At 43.3% G+C, this 22,957-nt stretch overlaps 1 protein-coding gene across 1 annotated transcript in view; it reads left to right on the top strand.

Annotated features, from left to right (window-relative positions):
- The window catches only part of slc36a4 (solute carrier family 36 member 4), a 346,510-nt gene that overhangs the window by 2,636 nt on the left and 320,917 nt on the right, over positions 1-22,957 (top strand). Inside the window, exons 2-3 of the mRNA XM_056282801.1 lie at positions 2,814-2,937; positions 9,091-9,181. Of these exons, the coding sequence (XP_056138776.1) occupies positions 2,814-2,937; positions 9,091-9,181 (215 nt within the window). The remainder of the gene's footprint in view (positions 1-2,813; positions 2,938-9,090; positions 9,182-22,957) is intronic.

Raw genomic sequence — 22,957 nt, 5'->3', positions numbered from 1 at the left:
GGGTTGTCCAACATTGGGGGTCGTCCCAGGTCATCCTCCATGTGGAGTTTGCATATTCTCCCCGTGTCTGCATGGGTTTCCTCCGGGTGCTCTGGTTCCCTCCCACAGTCCAAAGACATGTAGGTCAGGTGAATTGGCCATGCTAAATTGTCCCTAGTTGTGAATTTGTGTGTGTGTGTGTGTGTGTGTGTGTGTGTGTGTGTGTGTGTGTGTGTGTGTGTGTGTGTGTGCGTGCGCGCGTTTATCTGCCCTGTGATGGTCTGGCGGCCTGTCCAGAGTGTCTCCCCGCCTGCTGCCCAATGACTGCTGGGATAGGCTCCAGCATCCCACGACCCTAGGTAGGATAAGCTGCTTGGATAATGGATGGATGGAGGGATTCTGTTATAACCTATTCAGGAGTCAGTGTTCATTTTGCAAGTCATTTCATATTTGTTTGCATCTTGATTCCCAGCATGCCAGTAAAAGTGTTTGCAGATGGTAAAATATTCTTAGGTAGTCACAAAATCTTCCAAATGACTGTGGTGAGAGCACATGTTTACTGGTTTGCTTGGAGTTTCCCAATAGTTGGGGTTACACTTGAATAAAAGCACATTGGTGCTTTTCTAAAAGAGTGTTTTATTTTTCCTCCTATTGATGGTTTGCTGCAATGATTGTCACAGACTAGAACTCGGGGTTAACCCACCTTTTTATTAATCACTACGTCACAGACCTTGATGTTTTTGTTTTTGATGAGTAGAAAATGAGTTTCTTATTTTGTATTCAGTTTGATGTGGCTCTTATATTTAAGCAAAACATTTACTTGTTTTACATAGCAACACGAAGAGACGATTTAAATTGCTTGGCAGTCCGGCAGAGACATCGATAAAGCCTTAAGACTTGAGATCAGAGAATGTCTTAACTGACTCTGAGGTGTACTTCTTTAGAGTTAGGTTAGGCCATGGAAACTGCCCAACACATCTGTTTTGACTGAAAAAGCACAGATGTGCTGTGAATGAATATTCATCACAGCATAATCAGACTGAGAGTCTGCGGGAAGGATGCCGATCAGTAGTTGTAAATAATAGGCCCCTATCTGGACAACCGTAAGGCATACTTTCATCCCTAATGGACCCAAGAAAACTGTTGGAAAGAAAGCAAAGTTCTTTTTATGTTCTTGTCTTTGCAAATGTCCAGTGGTGCAGTATTTTCACCGAGGGATTTGACATAGATGGGAGACCTTGATACCTAGTTTTAGATCATCATATGCCCGCGTTAACAACGGCCACCATTGGTGCTGTGCCTTCAAAGAGTACTGATGGAAACTATAAAATCCACTGCGGCGACCCCTGAAAAACAGGGAACAAGGAGGAAGACCAGAAGAAGAAGACGAAGATGCTTTGCACGATTTGTGACATTTTCTCATTTTATTTGGCTTCTCTCTAGAACAGGGTTTGGCAAAAAATACATCTAAAAATTGGAAAAATATGTAATTGTCAATTTAAACAGCATAAATGAAAAAAATACCCCAGCCCTGTTCTGTTCTGCATTCTTTTATTTCAATGGCTAGCTTAGCTCCATCCAGGCACATTGATTGAATTATGAAGTTTGAAGGGGTTGCCAGTGGTAGGTCTTCAAACCCTTATCCAAGCGTCAGGTATTTGAAAGCAGCGTCGAGTCTTAAACATTATTCTTACTAAAACATCGAGAGTTATGATCTAAAATGGACATCAGACATATGGGAGTTGATTTATGTAAACTGGGAATGATTTAGTGTCAAAATGTCACATCCTAAATAATTCTTCCAAGGATTATTTACCTATATTTACATTTGTGCATTTTAACGTTATCTGAGATGGTTGCTGGTAGCACTGCCAGGTGTTGCTTTACTACTGAACAGGCTTTCCAGCCATCAGAATATTAAAATGAATGCAATGACAGAAATATGCCAAAGATTGTAGTTGCAATGCAAGTAGGTGTGAGCAGAGCCTTTCTACTGAATCAATATTTCTGTCAACTCGCCAGTCCTTAAATATCATCATATGTGTGAACTCAGCACTTGGCTTAGTAAGGAACCAGGGCAGTGTCTTCAGCTTTTAAATGTTAATTTATGTAATTTTTCTTTTACCAACAAGCCAAAATTTACTCAGTGTTATGTTGACCCTATTAAATTATCTTAATTAATCTGCATGTAAATAATTCTAATTATGAATAGTTGTGCTTTTGGCTGAATATAATTGACTTCCACCAACGCCTAGTCAAGTAAAAAAGTATGTAAACGGTTATTTTCTTGCCCGGTGCGGGATTCGACACGGGGTGTTTTGCACCACAAGGCGACATCACTAACCACTCGGCTAAAGGGTCGGATCCTTTAGCTAGGGACTAACGTGTCTTATTAGTAGTTTACAGTCGTCACCCTACCCGGAAGCGCGCCCTCGCGCTTTGTCATTCTGGTCTCCGAAGAGACTTCTGAGGATCTGCACACTTCCGGATCCCACCGCTGCCACCGGTTATTTTCTTGCCCGGTGCGGGATTCGATACGGGGTGTACTGCACCACAAGGCGACATCACTAACCACTCGGCTAAAGGGTCAGACCCGTTAGCTAGGGACTAACGTGTCTTATTAGTAGTTTACAAGTATATCCCATCTCCAAAAGGTTTCCCAAGTCCACTCTAGTTTTGCAGAACTAAGGAGCCTACATGACTAGATATGTTTTTTTTTCTCCTGCTGGAAAAAGAAAAGAAAAGAGGGCAACAGCTTGGACTTGCACTCAAGATGATACGTGATTGCATATGCGATGCCCTCTAACCAATGACTCTTTGCTGACCCATGTTAGACATGGAGGTGATGACCCCACTTATTGAAAACTCGGGCCAACTGTCGGAGGAGAATTCTGATGAGGACCATGATCAGGAGCTGCTCGCCCAACAGTATGAGCCAAACAGCCACCAAGGCATCACGTAAGACATCACCCACTCATTTACTTTGTCACGCTTTGCCACATCACGTTTACTCATTGACAGTGTTGGGCTCATTATTTAAAACAAGTAATAGACTGCTCATTGCATATTAACCATTTCAAAATAAGGCTTATTGCATACGCATATTGTATACTGTGGAAATTGCAGGAAAGTAAAGACAGACAACAACACAGTCAATATAGTCCAATATAGTATTCAATAATATAACAATATAATATAACAATATAATATATAACAATATAGTCCGGCCCAATACGTAATAAACCATCAAAGCAGCAATGAATAAATACTACATGGAGTGCATTAGTGATAAAATGATACTCATATCTTGAATACATTTTCCACAGTTTCCAAATAAACACTGAGAAATTATTTTCGATAATGGCCTGAAGCTCAGAACAAACTGGAAGACTTTTAAAGTCCAAAACAACTGGGAAAAGACATGGCATTACACATTTAACAACTGACTTTTGCAGATTACGGTCGTAGGCAAGCACTTGTTGTGACTGCTGTCATAGTGTTGTACCCACTTGCTGGTGATCTTAGAAATGTCCATATTGCAGTCAAAAAAATCATACATTTGATATTATTGTGACTGATTAGTCCTCCTTTATGGATTTAATTGTGGTAATCAGTGAAATCAGCGTTTGGTTGGAAAGAAAACCTGCATACACACGAACCTCTATGGCACATAATTGAATACCACTGATCTAGTGTGTTCCCAGCTTTAGCACATGGCTAATGAGCAGTACTATTTAAGATAAGCTACCTATTAGTCCCGAATAACCCACACCGGCTTCCTCATTGAGGCCATGAGAATAATGTGCCTGGAGAATCTCCATTTGTTGTTCTTTCTCTATCCCAAGAACGCCTGGCATCCGCGGTCTATCCTTAAAATTTCCATTGCCCTCACACCATCGAGCTGCAGCCCTTCTCAGGAGTGCACTGTCCTACTGGAGAGACGGGAGCGGAAGCTCTGTTCTTACAGGGCAGCTATAGCAAGGCTTGTCTATATACATGCATACACACCTGATCATGGGCTGATTGAAAATGCCAGTGATGGGACAGAGAGTGTGCTTGTTGAATAACGTTAATGGGTTATTAAAAGCCGTTTAAAAAAGCAGAAAATGTGTACAAGACAGAGAGAGAGTGAGCAAGAAAGGGAGAGAGAGAGCGCGAGAAAGGAGAGAGAGAGAGAAGGAGAGAGACGCAATCTGCACACATTAACACTTAAACAGTACCTTGTGTTGGTTGTCTGTCTTTTGCTTTCCATTAATATCTCTTCCGTCAACCTTTAAATGTAAAAAAGTAACATATAAAGAATACGGGATTTATGTATGATAGAATTAAATATGTCATCCTCAAAAAAAAAAAGACAAAAGTTTGCCATTGCTAAGCAATGTAAGATACAAGTTGCTAGGCTGAGGCAGTGGCTACTCGTCGCATGTCTTTCCTTCACTCATACATTTACTCAGGCTTCCATCTGTCACACACAGATGAGTTGAAACAAATGATGAGATCAAAGGAAGTTGAATCGGTTCATGTGGATACAACGTTTACTGAGAGAAACGGTTCATCTCTCATCTAAGTGACCTCTTCAGCCTCAACTGACTGCAGGTATCCCCACTCTTATAAACAACACAGTGGCATAACCACCGAAAACTTAATATTAACAACAGCTACAATGGCCATGTGTACTATTCACAGAGGATTTGGGAATGTTTGCAATCACAGCATTGTAAGATGGTGACAGATGTACTGTTAGGCCATCCGCTCAGTTCAGGAGTGGTCCTACATTTGTAGGACGATCATGATGTACATGGTTGTACATCTGTCACTATCTTAAAATGCTGCGATCGCAAACATTCCCAAATTCTCTGTGAATAGTGCACATGGCCATTGTAGCTGTTGTTAATGGTCACATCCATATTTGTATATGAAACTGATCACTGTTTTCAGTCGTTATGCTACTGTGTTGTTGATAAGGGTGGGGTTACATGCAGTCAGTTGAGACTGAAGAGGTCACTTAGATGAGTGATGAAACATCTGTCAATAAACGTTGTGTCCGGATGAACTGATTCAACTTTCTTTGATTTTCTTAGCTGGATTATTGAGCATGCATAAAGACAAATGATGAGACGTTCTTGATGGGCAGGTACTACTGTACTGGCAGTGTAGTTGTGGGTTGTCCACAGCTGTGATGTTGTCTTGACCATGCCTATGGGACATCCAGCCCTGCTCTGTTTTGTGTATAGTAACAGTTGAGGTAGGGAAGTGTTTTTGGTTGGCCCGCACACAATTTTCCCACACTGAGCCAATTGGCAAAGCGCTACTTGAACATCCTCGCTGCAAATTAAACTTCTGACACGGTTTATAGCACAGGTGGAAACTTTTTCCAGTTTTTCATCTATATGTTAAGTGAATTTTTAAGCCAACATTAGAAAAGTTGAAACAATTTCCTCAGTTGCATTCCTATTTGTGTATGTGATGGCCTCGAGCACTCTCACTGTGTGCAGAACCAATCGTGTCGTTAAAAAATGTCACAAAAAAATCAAGCGAAAAATTGATATGATTGGAAAGCAGACAAAAGCTTGCAAATAGAAAGTTCTGGAAAAATTCATTCCCATCGCTTGTTATTTAATAACCTCCTTACTGACACATCTTCATCTCCATCACCAGTTTGAATTCACAACTTAGATAATTCACTAGAAAATGACTTCATGGAAAAACTGCTCTATGTACCCTCTCTTACCTTTTGAAAATAAGGACAACCAAAATTACCTCACCTGTGGATTTTTTTTTTTTGGATCCCCCCCATTTTCTTCCCAATTGTGTCTGGCCAATTACTCAACTCTTCTGCCGTCGCGGTCACTGCTCCACCCTCTCTGCCGATCTGGGGAGGGCTGCAGACTACCACGTGCCTCCTCCGATATATGTGGAGTCGCCAGCCATTTCTTTTCACCTGACATTGAGGAGTTTCGCCAGGGGGATGTAGCACATGGGAGAATCACACTATTACCCCCGGTTCCCTCTCCCCCCTGAACAGGCACCCCGACCGACCAGAGGAGGCGCTAGTGCAGCAACTAGGACAACTACCCACATCTGACTTCCCACCCGCAGACACGGCCAATTGTGTCTGTAGGGACGCCCAACCAAGCCAACATGGGGATTCCTTCCGGCAAACCCCGTGTTGGTAGGCAACGGAATAGACTGCTATGTTACCTGGACGCCCCATGGACTTTTTTCCTGTCATACTCCTCATTCCAGGAAAAAAAGGTTGAATTTATGACCAATTTTAGCTTTAGGCTAGCCAAGCAGATAGCCAGAATGAAAGTTGATTTTGCCCTCTAATCCTCCTTAAAACAAGACCAATTACAGCATGTTATTCACAAAGATATTTATTACAGATTTTTTTGTTACTTCATTTGTTAGGTTGTTCGTTCATTCACTCATTAGTTCATTCATTTGTCCGTTCATTCTGGATGGGTTGGCTCCAGTGGACTACCTTAGAATCAGAATCATGTTTATTGGCCATGTAGGTTTGCACATACAGGGAATTTGACCCCGGTTTCGTGGCTCTCTCATCGTACTTAACATAGAATAACAACACTACACGACAACAATGGCAGGTGCCCATATTGCATAAAAGGGGGCTGCACGGTGGTTCAGTGGTTAGCACTGTTGCCTCATAGCAAGAAGGTCCTGGGTTCGAACACCAGGCCATCCCAGGTGCTTTCTCTGTGGAGTTTGCATATTCTCCCCGTGTCTATGTGGGTTTTCTCCAGGTGCTCCGGTTTCCTCCCACCATCAAAAAGACATGTATGTTAGGGTTAATACTCCTGTCTGTGCCCCTGACCAAGGCAATGGAAAGAAGAACTGGAGTTGGTCCCCGGCTGCTGCAGCTGCCCACTGCTCCTATACAATATGATGAGTTAAATGCAAAAGACAAATTTCATTGTAACCAAACAACTGTACAATGACGAAAATAAAGTGGCTTTCGTTTTTTAATAGGAAGAAAAACAACCGTGTAAAATTGGGGCATAGATAATTTTGAACAGTTTCAAGCAACAACCTGGAAGGTCTTTTTCCCCCGATGTATTGTCCACTCCAAATTTCAGAAATCTAATTACAATGGAAAAGAGTTGCTAGTGTTGCAGTTATGTCAGCACTTTTCCCACAGCTAAACAAGTCAACATAGTTCAACCGAGGCTTTGGCTGCATATGTTGTATTATCTGTTTGGAAAGAAGTCTGCTTGAAGATGTGAAATGCTTTGTTCTTTATTATTTTTCCCCAGGAATTTATCCTAGCCAACTGTAACCATTCAAGTGAGCTAGTGCAAAAGCATTTAAGATTTAGTTATTTGTGGATTAGCTGTTGTTTGAAATATGACAGTTTTTCAAAAGGGGACTTTGTTTATAGACAAACTTACAGATTTTAGCCTTACTTTCAGTAGTTCCTTTGAAATGGTGACAAGAAAAGCAATTAACAGTTTTTGATCATTAACTAATATAATTGAATCTGAAACATTTACCTATGAGTTGCTACTAGAAATTTTTGGGACTTAATACTGCCTAGGGTTACCACCCAGTCGGCTAATTATTGACTGAAGTTAAATCTTCTTTAATTCAAACATTAATTTTAAGGTAATTAACAATATATTCACCTTAACCCAGCCTGTGCTCTTCTCAATGGGTTTAGAAAAGGTAGACTGGCTAACTTTTGACAAATCCGTTGCCCATTTGTTGTTATCTCCTATTTGTAGCTTCTTTTTTTTTTGTCAGAACATGGGCCTTCCCCTCCAGATCTTATCCGTCTCACTCCTTATAAATATTCAAATTCAACCATACCTACTATGACCGTAGGAAAATATAGTTATGGGATAGTAGCTCATAGAACAGAAACATAATTTAGCGGTGGACATAGTTGTTTACACAAGGTCGGTAGTGGAAGATACATAGATGAATGCTGTACTTAAAAGCTGCGATGCTTGGTGTTATAAAGATAAGATGCCCATGCAAACGAAGAAACTTGGCACTGCCTGTTCCATGTCAAGACTGGGTGTGTATTTACTCCTAGGAGCTGTGGAGCTGTGTTGACGGGTTTAACAGCTGGCCTGTGGAGTTATGATTGTCCTTTAGGCTATCATCCCTTGAGCAAGACATTTTATTTGACTTGTAGGGATATTTTGCAGCAATACTGCTTCTCTCTCCAATAGTAGGTAGCGCTGTCACTCTCCTCATCGTGACTGCTCAGGTTAAATGATACCAAAGATTTAACTATCCAAATGTAGTCCCCTAGTCAATTCTGATGGCTTGTTGCATGTGGTGGGTGTTCTTTACATGTACAGGTTTTTCTTAACAATTATATTTTCATGTTAAAACAGCCCATTCATCCACCATTATCCAAGCCGCTTATCCTACTTAGGGTCCAAGTCCCTAAAGATGAAGATACACAAGCTGTATTTGTTAAGTATACTGCCGTAAATTCTCACAGTGCTATCCCATACTACCCTAGAGTAACTAGATTTTATATGCTTTTGGGTGTCTGGGTAGTGTAGCAGTCTATTCTGTTGCCTACCAACATGGGGGTTGCCGGTTTGATTCCCCGTGTTACCTCCGGCTTGGTCGGGCGTCCCTACAGACAGAATTGGTCGTGTCTCCAGGTGGGAAGCTGGATGTGGGTATGTGTCCTGGTTACTGCACTAGCGCCTCCTCTGATTGGTCGGGGGTGCCTGTTTGGGGGGGAGGGGGAACTGGGGGGAATAGCGTGATCCTCCCACGTGATACATTCCTTGGCGAAACTCCTCACTGTCAGGTGAAAAGAAGCGGCTGGCAACTCCACATGTATCGGGGGAGGCATGCGGTAGTCTGCAGCCCTCCCCGGATCAGCAGAGGGGGTGGAGCAGCGACCGGAACAGCTTGGAGGAGTTGGGTAATTGGCTGGATACTATTGGGGAGAAAAGGGGGGAGGGGGAAAAAAGCAAGTTTTTCCTATTTTATAGAAAAAAGTATCACAATTATTTGTTTACATAAAAGTTTATGTAACATTATGCTGTTTTACTATTACTGACCTTGACCAATCAGGATGAATAGTGATGTCATTAAATCCTTTTTCTTTTTTGTTTCATACAGATTTAGTCAAGCTCTTATCCACCTGTTGAAGGGAAACATTGGTACTGGACTGCTGGGCCTACCTTTGGCGGTGCGAAATGCAGGGCTCATAGTAAGTGCCCTCTACAACTCCTTCCAACTTACCACCAACTAACTGTGACTGACATTTTCAGAGGCTTTTTGAGTAGGACTGAAAATATTTTTCAAACGGCTAATGAAAAAAAGAATGTTAGCGTTGGCTTACCATATCGGGTAAAAATGAGTCCAAAGTTTTTAATCCAGGTTTTTAATGCCTAATTATAAAATTGGGTATGACATGTAGCCAGTTTGTCTCACTCTGCATGAGGCTTTTTACATAGTCCAGTAGAGGTAGACATGACTACACATTTAAACTTCACTGGTGAGGGACACCACAATGGCTCTGCTTTGATCACATTCATGATTTTGTAAACATGTTCCAGGGCTGAGTATGAACGAAATGTGGCTATATTTGTGCATGTGGGCTTGACCTTAAACCAAATTTCAAGCACATTTGACAAAGGCGGTTGAGATCATGATACTTTCGATTTCTTAGCCAGTTACAGCAATGTTGATACAAATATGGATCAGAAATATTATAATGACCTTCAAATTATCATGTACTTGAATGAAAGTGTTCAGCGCAAAGCGCCTTGCATAGAACAAAAGATGAGAGCATGAGAGAGACAGAGAAGGAGAGAGTGATGGGCAGCACTTGGAGGAGCAAGTGAGTGAGGGAGTAACAAACCTCAGTGAAGGAGATGAAAGAAATAGAAACACTTGTAGATGTTATTAGATTGGCAGAATGTAAACTGGTCCAACCTTTGATTTAGACTTGAATATTGAGAGAATTGGCCTGTCTGTGACATTAGCCAGTTTTGTTTTGAAGGGAAAGGTTGTCTGCAGAAAAGCATCTGCACCTAGTAAATTCCTTTTTCTATCAGAGGAGCAACAAAGAGTCCTGTATGCTGAGTAGTCCTGTGAAAATGTGCTTAGGCTTATTGAGAGCAAGTAAATCATTGATGTCTTGTGACACAGGGCCTGTAGCTAGAATGGGACTGTATAATCACTACTCTCATTTAAAGGAAGATGATGATGAGAGACTAAAATTGGGATGATTGATCTTATGAGATTTAAGTGTTGGCAGGCATGTGGGACGTTGTGGTCTTGAAACTTATTTGTTTATATTAACATTTGTTATAATATCCAAAATTTAAATTTTGGCCAATCAGTGTCATTTTTTTTTAAGTTTTAGGGATTTGAAATTTACAATCCTGAAAAATTACATGCAAACAAATGTTTACCTTCTCTTGCTGGCCAAGCCAGAAGCAACACCAGGGACTGAACTGTGTACCCTAGCATTGGGACGCTAGTAAATTAGTCCACTGCGGAACCCAAGTACCCTTGTAGTTGCTCACTTAAATGGTTACTTTCAGAGAGAAATTTTCCATCCATCCATTATCCAAGCTGCTTATCCTAATGCTGGAATCTATCCCAGCAATCATAGGGCGGAAGGCGGGGAAACACCCTTGACAGGCCGTCAGTCCATCGCAGGGCCGACACGTTCACACCTAGGGACAATTAAGTATGTCTGAGTCACCTGACCTATACATGTCTTTGGGCTGTGGGAGGAAACCGGAGCACCTAGAGGAAACCCACACAGACAGGGGGAGAACATGCAAACTCCACACAGAGGATGACCTGGGATGACCCCCAAGGTTGGACAACCTCGGGGTTCAACTTCGAATCCAGGACCTTCTTGCTGTGAGGCAACAGCGCTAACCGCTGGGCCACCATGCCACCCAAAGAAGTCCAAAAGAACAAAATAAAACAAGTTATAAAGGCGCAACTCACCCCATCTAGTGGACGAACCATGTATCAGCACTTGTATACCCAAATAATGGTTTTAAAACTGTGTAACGAACAGCAGTAGTAGTAATATAACGTTTCCAATTTTAAGAATAGGTAATTCAATGCTTTCTTTAAAAAAATGTAAAATAATTTTAATTAAATAATTTAAATATAAACATTTAATATTTATATTTGATAATAATATTTAATAATAATTTAAATAATAATTTAGATAAAATAATGTAAAAATAATTTAAAAAATAAAAATTCCAAAAAAATTTGAAGAAACATTTCCAAAAAAGGTAATTTTAAGCATATCATTTTAAATTTTCACCATTGCTGCCGAATGTGGAAGAATAAGGGAGGTAGTGATGAGTTAGAAGAACTGTAGTTGTGGTTGACAAGCTGTTATGGCTAGGGATGCGTATTGTTAATATTTTAACAGTACTACTACTCTTACCACTACTGTTATCGATCCGGTACTTTAACGGTACTCATATCGGTTCTTTTTTGGGTTTTTCTTTTTTAAGAGAAAAACAACAAAAACAAATTATGAACAGAACTAATATTGCTTTATTTTCTCATGTCTGGTCAGAGTCTTACTTTTAATCATCAACCCATGTTTCTATAATTTAGTTAACTCTGTGTGAGCTCTAGGCTGCTAGCATACATAATATACCTGTGGTGGATGGGGCAATGAGAGATTAACTAAGAGCTAGGTAGTCGAAACTGCATTTCTCCACCTGTGTTTGATGCATTTTTGCTGGATCAAAGAAGGTTCTAAGTGACCTCTTCAGTCCTGACTGAAGAAGTCACTTACAGTGGTGCTTGAATGTTTGTAAACCCTTTAGAATTTTCTATATTTCTGCATAAATATGACCTGAAACATCATCAGATTTTCACACAAGTCCTAAAAGTAGATAAAGAGAACCCAATTAAACAAAAGAGACAAAAATATTAGATTCGGTCATTTATTTATTGAGGAAAATTTTCCAATATTGCATATCTGTGAGTGGCAAAAGTATGTGAACTTCTAGGATTAGTAGTTAATAGAGTCAGGTGTTTTCAATCAATGGGATGACAATCAGGTGTGAATGGGTGCCCTGTTTTATTTAAAGAACAGAGATCTATCAAAGTCTGATCTTCAAAACACATGTTTGTGGAAGTGTATCATGGCAAGAACAAAGGAGATTTCTGAGGACCTCAGAAAAAAGTGTTGTTGATGCTCATCAGGCTGGAAAAGGTTACAAAACCACCTCTAAAGAGTTTGGACTCCACCAATCCACAGTCAGACAGATTGTGTACAAATGGAGGAAATTCAAGACCATTGTTACCCTCCCAGGAGTGGTCGACCATCAAAGATCATTCCAAGAGCAAGGCGTATAATAGTCAGCCAGGTCACAAAGGAACCCAGGGTAACTTCTAAGCAACTAAAGGCCTCTCTCACATTGGCTAATGTTAGTGTTCATGAGTCCACCGTCAGGACAACACTGAACAACAATGGTGTGCATGGTAGGGTTGCAAGGAGAAAGCCACTGCTCTCCAAAAAGAACATGCTGCCCGTCTGCAGTTTGCTAAAGATCACGTGGACAAGCCAGAAGGCTATTGGAAAAATGTTTTGTGGACAGGTGAGACCAAAATAGAACTTTTTGGTTTAAATGAGAAGTGTTATGTTTGGAGAAAGGAAAACACTGCATTCCAGCATAAGAACCTTATCCCATCTGTGAAACATGGTGGTGGTAGTATCATGGTTTGGGCCTGTTTTGCTGCATCTGGGCCAGGACGGCTTGCCGTCATTGATGGAACAATGAATTCTGAATTATACCAGCAAATTCTTAAGGAAAATGTCAGGACATCTATCCGTGAACTGAATCTCAGGGGAACATGGGTCATGCAGCAAGACAATGACCCTAAGCACACAAGTCGTTCTACCAAAGAATTGTTAAAGAAGAATAAAGTTAATGTTTTGGAATGGCCAAGTCAAAGTCCTGACCTTAATCCAATCGAAATGTCGTGGAAGGACCTGAAGCGAGCAGTTCATGTGAGGAAACCCACCAACATCCCAAAGTTGAAGCTGTACTGTACGGAGGAATGGGCTAAAATTCCTCCAAGCCGATGTGCAGGACTGATCAACAGTTACCAGAAACGTTTAGTTGCAATTACTGCTGCACGGGGGTCACACAAGATACTGAAAGCAAAGGTTCACATACTTTTGCCACTCACAGATATGTAATATTGGATAATTTTCCTCAATAAACAAATGACCAAGTATTATATTTTTGTCTCATTTGTTTAATTGGGTTCTCTTTATCTACTTTCAGGACTTGTGTGAAAATCTGGTGATGTTTTAGGTCATATTTATGCAGAAATATAGAAAATTATAAAGAGTTCACAAACTTCAAGCACCAGTGTAGATGAATGATGAAATGTGTCTGTCAATAAATATTGCATCAAGATGAACTGATTCAGCCTTTGATTTTCTTAACTGGATTATTAAGCATGCATAAAGACACTTTTGCTAGATGTTTGAAAAGATTGCTGGTGTTTCCGCCCTTACATGCAGAGGACAAAACACAGTCACACTGGCTGCACTCTCTGTTGACTTTGCTTTCTCACACACACCCCATTCTGTTGGGTGTGGAGGCGGTATGGGTTTCCTCATTTCCAAAGACTGGAAATTCACTAAGCTTTCTCTGCTAAGCAACAACTCCTCCATCTCAGCCCTCTAATATCCAAACCTGTTCGTAATGCCCCCCAGTCCATGGCTCGCTGAGGTCTTCAGAGAGCAAAGGGCGGGGCTCAGAGCAGCAGAGATAAAATGGCGTAAAACCAGAGTCCACTGACCTCAGTGACTATCAGCGTCTCTTAACATTATTCTCTTCCAGTTTATACATAGCTAAGACCACTTACTATCAGAACAAGATCTGTGGCGCGACTGATGCTCGGAAAAAAGTTTTTTTGCTTTTAACTCACTCCTTAATCCGCCTCCTCCTCTGACCTCCACTCTGCTCACTTCTGTTCTCCCCCCCCTTTTTTCTCCCCAAATGTATCCGGCCCATTATCCCAATCTTCCGAGCCATCCCGGTCTCTGCTCCACCCCCTCTGCTGATCCAGGGAGGGCTGCAGACTACCGCATGCCTCCCCCGATACATGTGGAGTTGCCAGCCGCTTCTTTTCACCTGACAGTGAGGAGTTTCGCCAAGGGTACATAGCATGTGGAAGGATCACGCTATTCCCCCCAGTTCCCCCTTCTCCCCGAACAGGCGCCCCAACCAACCAGAGGAGTGCTAGTGCAGTGACCAGGCCACATACCCACATCCAGCTTCCCACCTGCAGACACGACCAGTTGTGTCTGTAGGGACGCCTGACCTAGCCGGAGGTAACCTGGGGATTCGAACCACCTTCCCCGTGTTGGTAGGCAACAGAATAGACCACCATGCTACCCGGACACCTGCACTCTGCTCACTTCTGACATGTTCGCCTCATACTTTACTGATAAGGCTTCTGCCATCAGTAACCAGTTCTCTGAGCCTGATCAACTCTATCTGCCACTGCCAGCTAAGGGTGCCTCACTCACCTCATTCTCCCTCCTGACCGGGGAGGAAGTCTCCAAGCTTCGGCTGGACTCACTATCTGTCTGCTGGACCCGATACCATCCAACCTCCTAAAGAGCATTTCCCTCGCACTTAACCCCGCAGTCACACACATCATCAACACCTCGCTTACAATGGGTGTGTTCCCCACCATATTTAAGCAAGCTCGGGTTACCCCGCTGCTCAAAAAACCTACACTCAACCCAGCCCAGGCTGAAAACAGACTGGCTTCACTCCTCCCCTTTCTTTCAAAAATAATTTTTTTTCTGAGTGCATGGCATTAACCAAGTCTCTGAATTCCTTTCTGAGAACAGTATGTATGATCCAGATCGGTCTGTCTTTAAGCGGGGTCTCTGTACCGAGACTGCACTGCTGTCAGTAATAGAATCACTGTGTTTGGCTGATATCTCTGCATCACCAAGAATTAGAATCTCATCAGAATGAGTAACGAGACTTGAGATAAATTCTCCAAATTCTTCAAGAATTATTGAGTAAGGGCCAGGAGGTCGATAGAATATCACAATGTGGACTGAGCAGAGTCCGTTCATGGCTGAGGGAGATGGACTTAGAATAAGAGGCTCAAAAGATTTGAATTTAGTTTCAAGCTTAGAAATTAAATTGAAAATAGACTTAAATATTAAGGTGACACCCCCACCTTGTTTATTAGCCCGAGCTACATGGGCATATAGTCAGGTGGGGAAGCTTCATTTAAAGGAAGGAAAACATTTGGTTTCAGCCATGTTTCACAATACTCAATCATATGTTCAAGAATCAGATCATTTATTAGTAAGGCTTTGGTAGACAGTGATATGATATTATGAAACCAAATTAAAGCGTCTTGTTGAAGTGACAGTAATAGGCAGAACTTTAGAGCTACTACCAGATGAAATATTAATTGGAATTAGACACCTTGTATTATTAGTTGAAAATTTTGAAGACCTACGCTTTGGCCGATGTGTGGTCACACTTTTGATAATATTAGATGTTTGGTTCTGTAGATTATTAGGTGCTCCGTTGCACATTTCACCACCACCAGTTATAGGAATGATTAGATTATTGCAATTTACACATTTAGGAGAGGAGAGCTTGGGAGCAATACAGCAGGGAAGGGAGATGGTCTCAGTGTTATAGACCAAGCTGTCAGTCTGATAATCTACACTATGACAAATTCCCTGACTAGGCATATTAACTGAACTAGCTGACCCCACAACCGCACTTTGACTTTGTGTAAACCTAGTGGTACAACAATCAATAGCTAAATTTCAGGTTTAACTATGTTTTTTTTTGTAGCAAGAAAGGTACTTACAGAACAGCACTTGTGACTCATTTCGAATTAATCCCTGACATTTAATGTGTTCAGACAATGAAGCAGTATCACCATAGGCGTCAAATGAAATCATCAGTCTTCAGGATTGTAGTTTTAAACTTAGTTGTCTTTGGAATTATGTGGAATTGACTAAATCTAGACAGTTAAGTTCTGTCACTTGCATAGAGGAATTACACATTCTGGCATTTGTATCTTGGTATCTTTCAAAATGATACTGGTTGGCCCAATGGAGGACTTGATATACAGGGAGCAAACATTATTACTGTGATTGATTATTGATGATTGATGATTATTATTTTTTCCCATCACGATGGCCCATTTACTAGGGGTTTTAAAAGTTGAATTTTGTTATTCTTTATAGAGCACGTCTAGTGTCATATATGACTTTAAAAATTTTCAATCATCCTGATCACTTGAATCGTGTGAATTAACTTTTCTAGTTATATTTTTCAATCAGACAAAAATTCTTCAGGAAACAGTAATAATCGTATAGTTCATCATCCATATTTCCAATAATGTTATGCACTACCGCTAATAATGTAATATCAGGCTTGGAGGGCTTGAATGAATACCATCAAATATTGTGTTAACAATGCAGCTAAGTTTGCAATTACTGAACTTAAAAAAAATAGTAGCATTCACCTCATCGACTATAAGACAATTTCAGGGGTATTCATGTGAAATACAATAAATTAAAAGTAAATGCACCATATAACAATTTACAAAGCTCTACTGAGTTTCAGTTCATATAATTAAATTAGATAATTTAAATGGATTCATTAATAAATTGACAGAGACTGCAAATAGGGATCTTTTGATCACAGTGTAGAGCCGAAGTAACGGAGAAGACCATAGGTTCACACTTTAGCCGTGTAGGCAACTTTCTTTAATCCACGGTAAATCAGCGAGACAAACAAAACCCACAGCTCGACTGAGCGGAGGTGGCAAGAATAACCAGAAAACTGGCTGGACAACCATAACTTAACCCTGCGTTAACCTGCCAGGGCAACCATGACTTAACCCTTAGTTCCTGGGTTGAATTCTGTCCCCAATACGTGTCCACCACATGAGCCCCCCCAAAATTCGCCCTAGTAATCGAAGTCAGGCAGGCGCGGGTGGACGACAGGCCGTCCGCGGCGGCTCCGGATAACAGGGGCCGGAGTGTCTGTGGGAGGCATTGACGCGGGCCTGTGGAGGTCGGCCTGAGGAGCAGAAGAGGCAGCTCGGGCCTCCACGGGGGGAGGAGGCGGAGCCGGGGGACGACCGCGACGAGGAGGTTGGGCTAACTCCAACGGCTGCGTCAAGTCCAGGTGTGCGGGTTTAACTCGGTCCACTGAAACATGCTCGGCCGTGCCCCCAAAATCCACCACCAGGTGCTTAGTTCCCCGTTCCAGGACGCGGAAGGGGCCGTCATAAGGGGGTTGCAGAGGGGGGCGGTGTGCGTCGTGACGGATGAACACGTAGTCCGCTGACTGCAGACCTGGGGGCACCTGGGACACCGGAGTGCCGTGTTGGGCGGTAGGGACGGGTGTGAAAGCTCTGACCCCGTCCAGCAAGGAGGCTCGTTGGTCCACAGCTGACCAGGGACGCGTTGCATTGGGCATGAAATCGCCTGGGACTCGCAGCGGCGTGCCGTACACCAGCTCCGCAGAGGAGGCTTGTAGGTCTTCCTTCGGGGCGGTCCGCAGGCCCAGCATGACCCATGGGAGCTTGTCAACCCAGTTGCAGTCCTTGAGAGTAGCCCGAAGCGCAGCCTTCATGGACCGGTGGAAGCGCTCACATAGGCCGTTCGCCTGAGGGTGGTAGGCGGTAGTGCGATGAAGCTTGACGCCCAGAGCCTCACCCACAGCATTCCATAGCTCTGAGGTAAACTGTGGCCCACGGTCAGATGAAAGGTCGGAAGGCGTACCGAAACGTGAGACCCACGACCCAATAAAAGCCCGGGCCACATCAGCAGACGTCGTGGATGCCAGGGGAACAGCTTCAGGCCAGCGCGTAGTCCTGTCCACCACAGTGAAGAGGTAGGTGAACCCATGGGAGGGGGGTAGGGGACCAACCAGGTCGACGTGGACATGGTCAAATCGTCTCTCCGGCACTGCGAAGCGTTCCAGGGGCGCCTTAATGTGGCGGTGTATCTTAGCCCGCTGACAGGCAACACACGAGTCGGCCCACGCTTTCACGTCTCTCTTAAGTCCCTCCCACACAAACTTAGCAGAGGTCAGGCGCACGGATGGCTTACCGCCTGGATGAGAGAGGCCGTGCACAGCTTCAAATACGGGGCGTCTCCAGCTGTGCGGGACGATGGGCCTGGGCTGTCCTGTGGAGACGTCACACAGGAGGGTGACACCTGTGTCGCTGAAAGGAACATCCTGCAGGCGGAGCCCCGTGTCGGAGGCCCGGAGACGGAGGATGCTCGGGTCCGTGGCCTGGTCAGCGGCCATCTGTGCATAGTCAAGGCCTAGGGGGACCGCTCCAATCACTGCCCTAGAGAGGCAGTCAGCTACCTGGTTAGACTTACCAGCGACGTGCTGGATGTCGGTAGTGAATTCCGAAATGTAGGAGAGTTGTCGCTGCTGGCGAGCGGACCATGGCTCGGCCGTCTTGGACATGGCAAACGTGAGGGGCTTGTGGTCCACGTACGCAGTAAACTCGCGGCCGTCTAGCAGGAAATGGAAATGCCGGACGGCGAGCCAGAGACCGAGGAGTTCCCTGTCAAAAGTACTATACTTGCGCTCTCGGGGTGTAAGCTGGCGACTGAAAAAGGCCCAAAGGCTGCCAAGCCCCCCCCCACCCACTGTTCGTGAACCGCACCAACAGCATAGTCCGATGCATCCGTGGTTATGGAAATAGGCGCTGTAGGTGAAGGATGCGCTAGCAGGGTAGCCTGGGAGAGCGCAGCTTTAGTCTCGGTGAACGCACGGTCCCGCTCTGCTGTCCAGTCGACCGCCTGGTTGGGGGACATGCCTTTCAGCGCCTCGTACAGTGGCCGGATGATAAAGGCGGCTCGAGGAATGAAGCGGTGGTAGAATGTCACCATCCCGATGAACTCCCTGAGCGCACGAGCTGTTTGGGGGCGCGGAAATGCCGCCACCGCTTCCACCTTTGAGGGCAGGGGGACTGCCCCGTCCCCAGTGATGCGGTGCCCGAGGAAATCAATGGCTGTCAGCCCGAACCGGCACTTCGCCGGGTTGACGATCAGCCCATGCTGGCTGAGGCGTGTGAAGAGGGCATGAAGATGGGACAGGTGTTCTTCCTCGGAGGCGCTGGCGATGAGTATGTCGTCCAAATAGACGAAGATGAAAGGAAGGCCACGGAGCACTGAATCCATCAGCCGCTGAAAGGACTGGGCCGCGTTTTTGAGTCCAAATGGCATTCGTAGGAATTCAAATAGGCCGAATGGGGTTGTCACCGCTGTCTTGGGGATGTCTGAGGGGTGCACGGGAACTTGATGATAACCACGGACCAGGTCGACTTTTGAGAAGACGCATTTGCCAGACAGGTTTGCAGAAAAGTCCTGGATATGCGGGACAGGATAGCGGTCAGGCGTGGTGGCGTCATTTAGTCGGCGGTAGTCCCCGCATGGGCGCCAACCTCCATCAGGCTTAGCGACGATGTGGAGTGGGGATGCCCACGGGCTGTCAGAGCGGCGGATGATCCCCATGCGTTCCAGGTGCTCGAACCATGTAGCCGCGGAAGACTCCCAAAACTCCGGCAGTTTAATTGCAACGGCGTTCGTAGCCATAATGTGTGTGGTTTCAGAAAACTTATCCGAAAACCGACGTCGGGGTCACCAGTGTAGAGCCGAAGTAACGGAGAAGACCGTAGGTTCACACTTTAGCCGTGTAGGCAACTTTCTTTAATCCACGGTAAATCAGCGAGACAAACAAAACCCACAGCTCGACTGAGCGGAGGTGGCAAGAATAACCAGAAAACTGGCTGGACAACCATAACTTAACCCTGCGTTAACCTGCCAGGGCAACCATGACTTAACCCTTAGTTCCTGGGTTGAATTCTGTCCCCAATACGTGTCCACCACAACAGATACTTTTTAAAAAGTAAGTGCTGTTGACAAAGACAAGTATCTGATGTAACAACCGTCTTCTACTGCAATGGGACAGATCTCCTCACCATAGTAGATCAGGTTGTTGTTTTTGGCCTTTGATATTTTTTCCCCCTGCTCTTCAGTAGTTTCAGTTGTTTCTCACAAAGCATGCTGGCCTTAATCTACCAATCAATGAATACTCCAGTGAATCCAGAAATGAGTTAAAGCTTTGTATGAATTAAGACAAATGTTTTTAGTTTTTGCACAATCTACAATATATGTACAATTTCTGCTGTGTAATTACAGAAATAACTACAAACCCCAATTCCAATGAAGTTGGGACGTTGTGTAAAACATAAATAAAAACAGAATACAATGATTTGCAAATCCTTTTCGACCTATATTCAATTGAATATACTACAAAGACAAGATATTTACTGTTTAAATTGATAAACTTTATTGTTTTTTTGCAAATATTCACTCATTTTGAATTTGATGCCTGCAACATGTTCCAAAAAAGCTGGGACAGGGGCATGTTTACCACTGTGTTACATCACCTTTTAACAACACTCAATAAGCGTTTGGGAACTGAGGACACTAATTGTTGAAGCTTTGTAGGTGGAATTATTTCCCATTCTTGCTTGATGTACGACTTCAGTTGCTGAACAGTCCGGGGTCTCCGTTGTCGTATTTTGCGCTTCATAATGCGCCACACATTTTCAATGGGAGACAGGTCTGGAATGCAGGCAGGCCAGTCTAGTACCCGCACTCTTTTACTACGAAGCCACGCTGTTGTAACACATGCAGAATGTGGCTTGGCATTGTCTTGCTGAAATAAGCAGAGAAATCCCAGAAAAAGACGTCGCTTGGATGGCAGCATATGTTGCTCCAAAACCTGTGTGTACCCTTCAGCATTAATGGTGCCTTCACATATGTGCAAGCTACCCATGCCATGGGCACTAACACACCCCCATACCATCACAGATGCTGGCTTTTGAACTTTGCGCTGATAACAATCTGGTTGGTCCTTTTCCTCTTTAGCCCGGAGGACACGACGTCCATAATTTCCTAAAACAAGTGAAATGTGGACTCATCAGACCACAGCACACTTTTCCACTTTGTGTCAGTCCATCTCAGATGAGCTCGGGCCCAGAGAAGCCGGCGGCATTTCTGGGTGTTGTTGATATATGGCTTTCACTTTGCATGGTAGAGTTTTAACTTGCACTTGTAGATGTAGCGACGAGGGATCAAAGGTCACGGGGATTCAGTGTTGGTTTTCGGCCTTGCTGCTTACGTGCAGAGATTTCTCCGGATTCTCTGAATCTTTTGATCATATTATGGACTGTAGATGATGAAGTCCCTAAATTCCTTGCAATTGTACATTTAGAAACATTGTTCTTAAACTGTTGGACTGTTCGCTCATGCAGTTGTTCACAAAGTGGTGAATCTCGCCCCATCCTTGGTTGTGAACGACTGAGCCTTTCGGGGATGCTCCTTTTATACCCAATCATGACACTCACTTGTTTCCAACTAACCTGTTCACCTGTGGAATGTTCCAAACAGGTGTTTTTTGAGCATTCCTCAACTTTCCCAGTCTTTTGTTGCCCCTGTCCCAGCTTTTTTGGAACGTATTGCAGGCATCAAATTCGAAATGAGTGAATATTTGCCAAAAAACAATAAAGTTTATCAGTTTGAACATTAAATATCTTGTCTTTGTAGTGTGTTCAATTGAATATAGGTCAAAAAGGATTTGCAAATCATTGTATTATTTTTCTTCACGTTTTACACAACATCCCAACTTCATTGGAATTGGGGTTTGTAGAAGTGTACACTCAGTAGTGCAGATCCCCACCAGGTGTATCTCCCCTTGTCTGTTGCTCTGACTTGGTGACAAATCACCCCTTTTTTCACCTATTGGGAGAAGAGTACATACGAAGGCCTGCATATCTCCCCTTCTCCAGTGCTTGGATTTAGGCGAAGAACCAGCTGAGAAGTTAGAACTCAATTGCGGTATTGTTGTGTATGTTTTTATCACATACACACACACACACACACACACACACACACACACACACACACACACACACACACACACACACACACACACACACACACACACACACACACACACTCAACCTTAGCCAAACGTTGTCTTATTAGAGATACAGGCACGTTGTTATGAGGAACTTGGGCTTAGCTCCATTTTTTTCTAAATCAACTCAGGTCATGTAGCTCACATCACAACAGATATCAATGTGCACGTTTTTAGTATTGCATTACCTCTTATGATCAATACGCAGTTACTATAGACTGTATCATAATGAGAACACAAAATATAGTGCAACAAAATTACATACATAACACCCCTCCCTCACAGCACTGATGTTCACATTAACAATTAAAAATAACATGTAGCATGTCATATTAACTATATGCTTTAACTAATAGTGAGCTACTGTAGCAGACTATATTAAGGGCACAATAGGTGTTTGACAGATGATGTCACACACAAGCGTGCTCTGAGTCAGCCGCCATGTTTCTGGTATTTCTGTGGTAAACGCTGTTCTGGTATTTCTGTGGTAAATGCTGTACTCTACTCAGAGCATTTTCCTTTCATTCGCTCTCTTTTTTTATTGCTAAAATAGTAATAAAAGAAGACACACATCTGAGAATCCACATTGAAAGGGTCATCGGATATGTTTGTCAGAAGTATAAAATCTTAACAGGAACCATACCCATCAACATGATACTTCCATGTGAATGTGAGGCATTCACATTTTTAGAAAAGATTGTCACCGTCTGTTGTGCACTGACAAACCAATGTCCAGCTATAGTTTAAAAATGTGATGTGTGCTGATGTTAAGCTCAGCCTTTAACTGCACCATTCAAATGAATGCAGCTGTAATATCAATCAAACATGTACAGTTAGGTCCGTAAGTATTTGGACAGTTACACAATATTTGTAATTTTGCCCCTGTACACCACCACAGTGGATTTGACATGAAGTATTTGAGATGTGATTGAAGAGTAGACTTTCAGTTTTAATTTAAGGGGTTG

This window comes from Lampris incognitus, chromosome 7 (genome assembly GCF_029633865.1).
Source record: "Lampris incognitus isolate fLamInc1 chromosome 7, fLamInc1.hap2, whole genome shotgun sequence".
Classification (NCBI taxonomy): Eukaryota; Metazoa; Chordata; class Actinopteri; order Lampriformes; family Lampridae; genus Lampris; species Lampris incognitus.
This window is presented reverse-complemented; position numbering and strand designations above follow the sequence as displayed.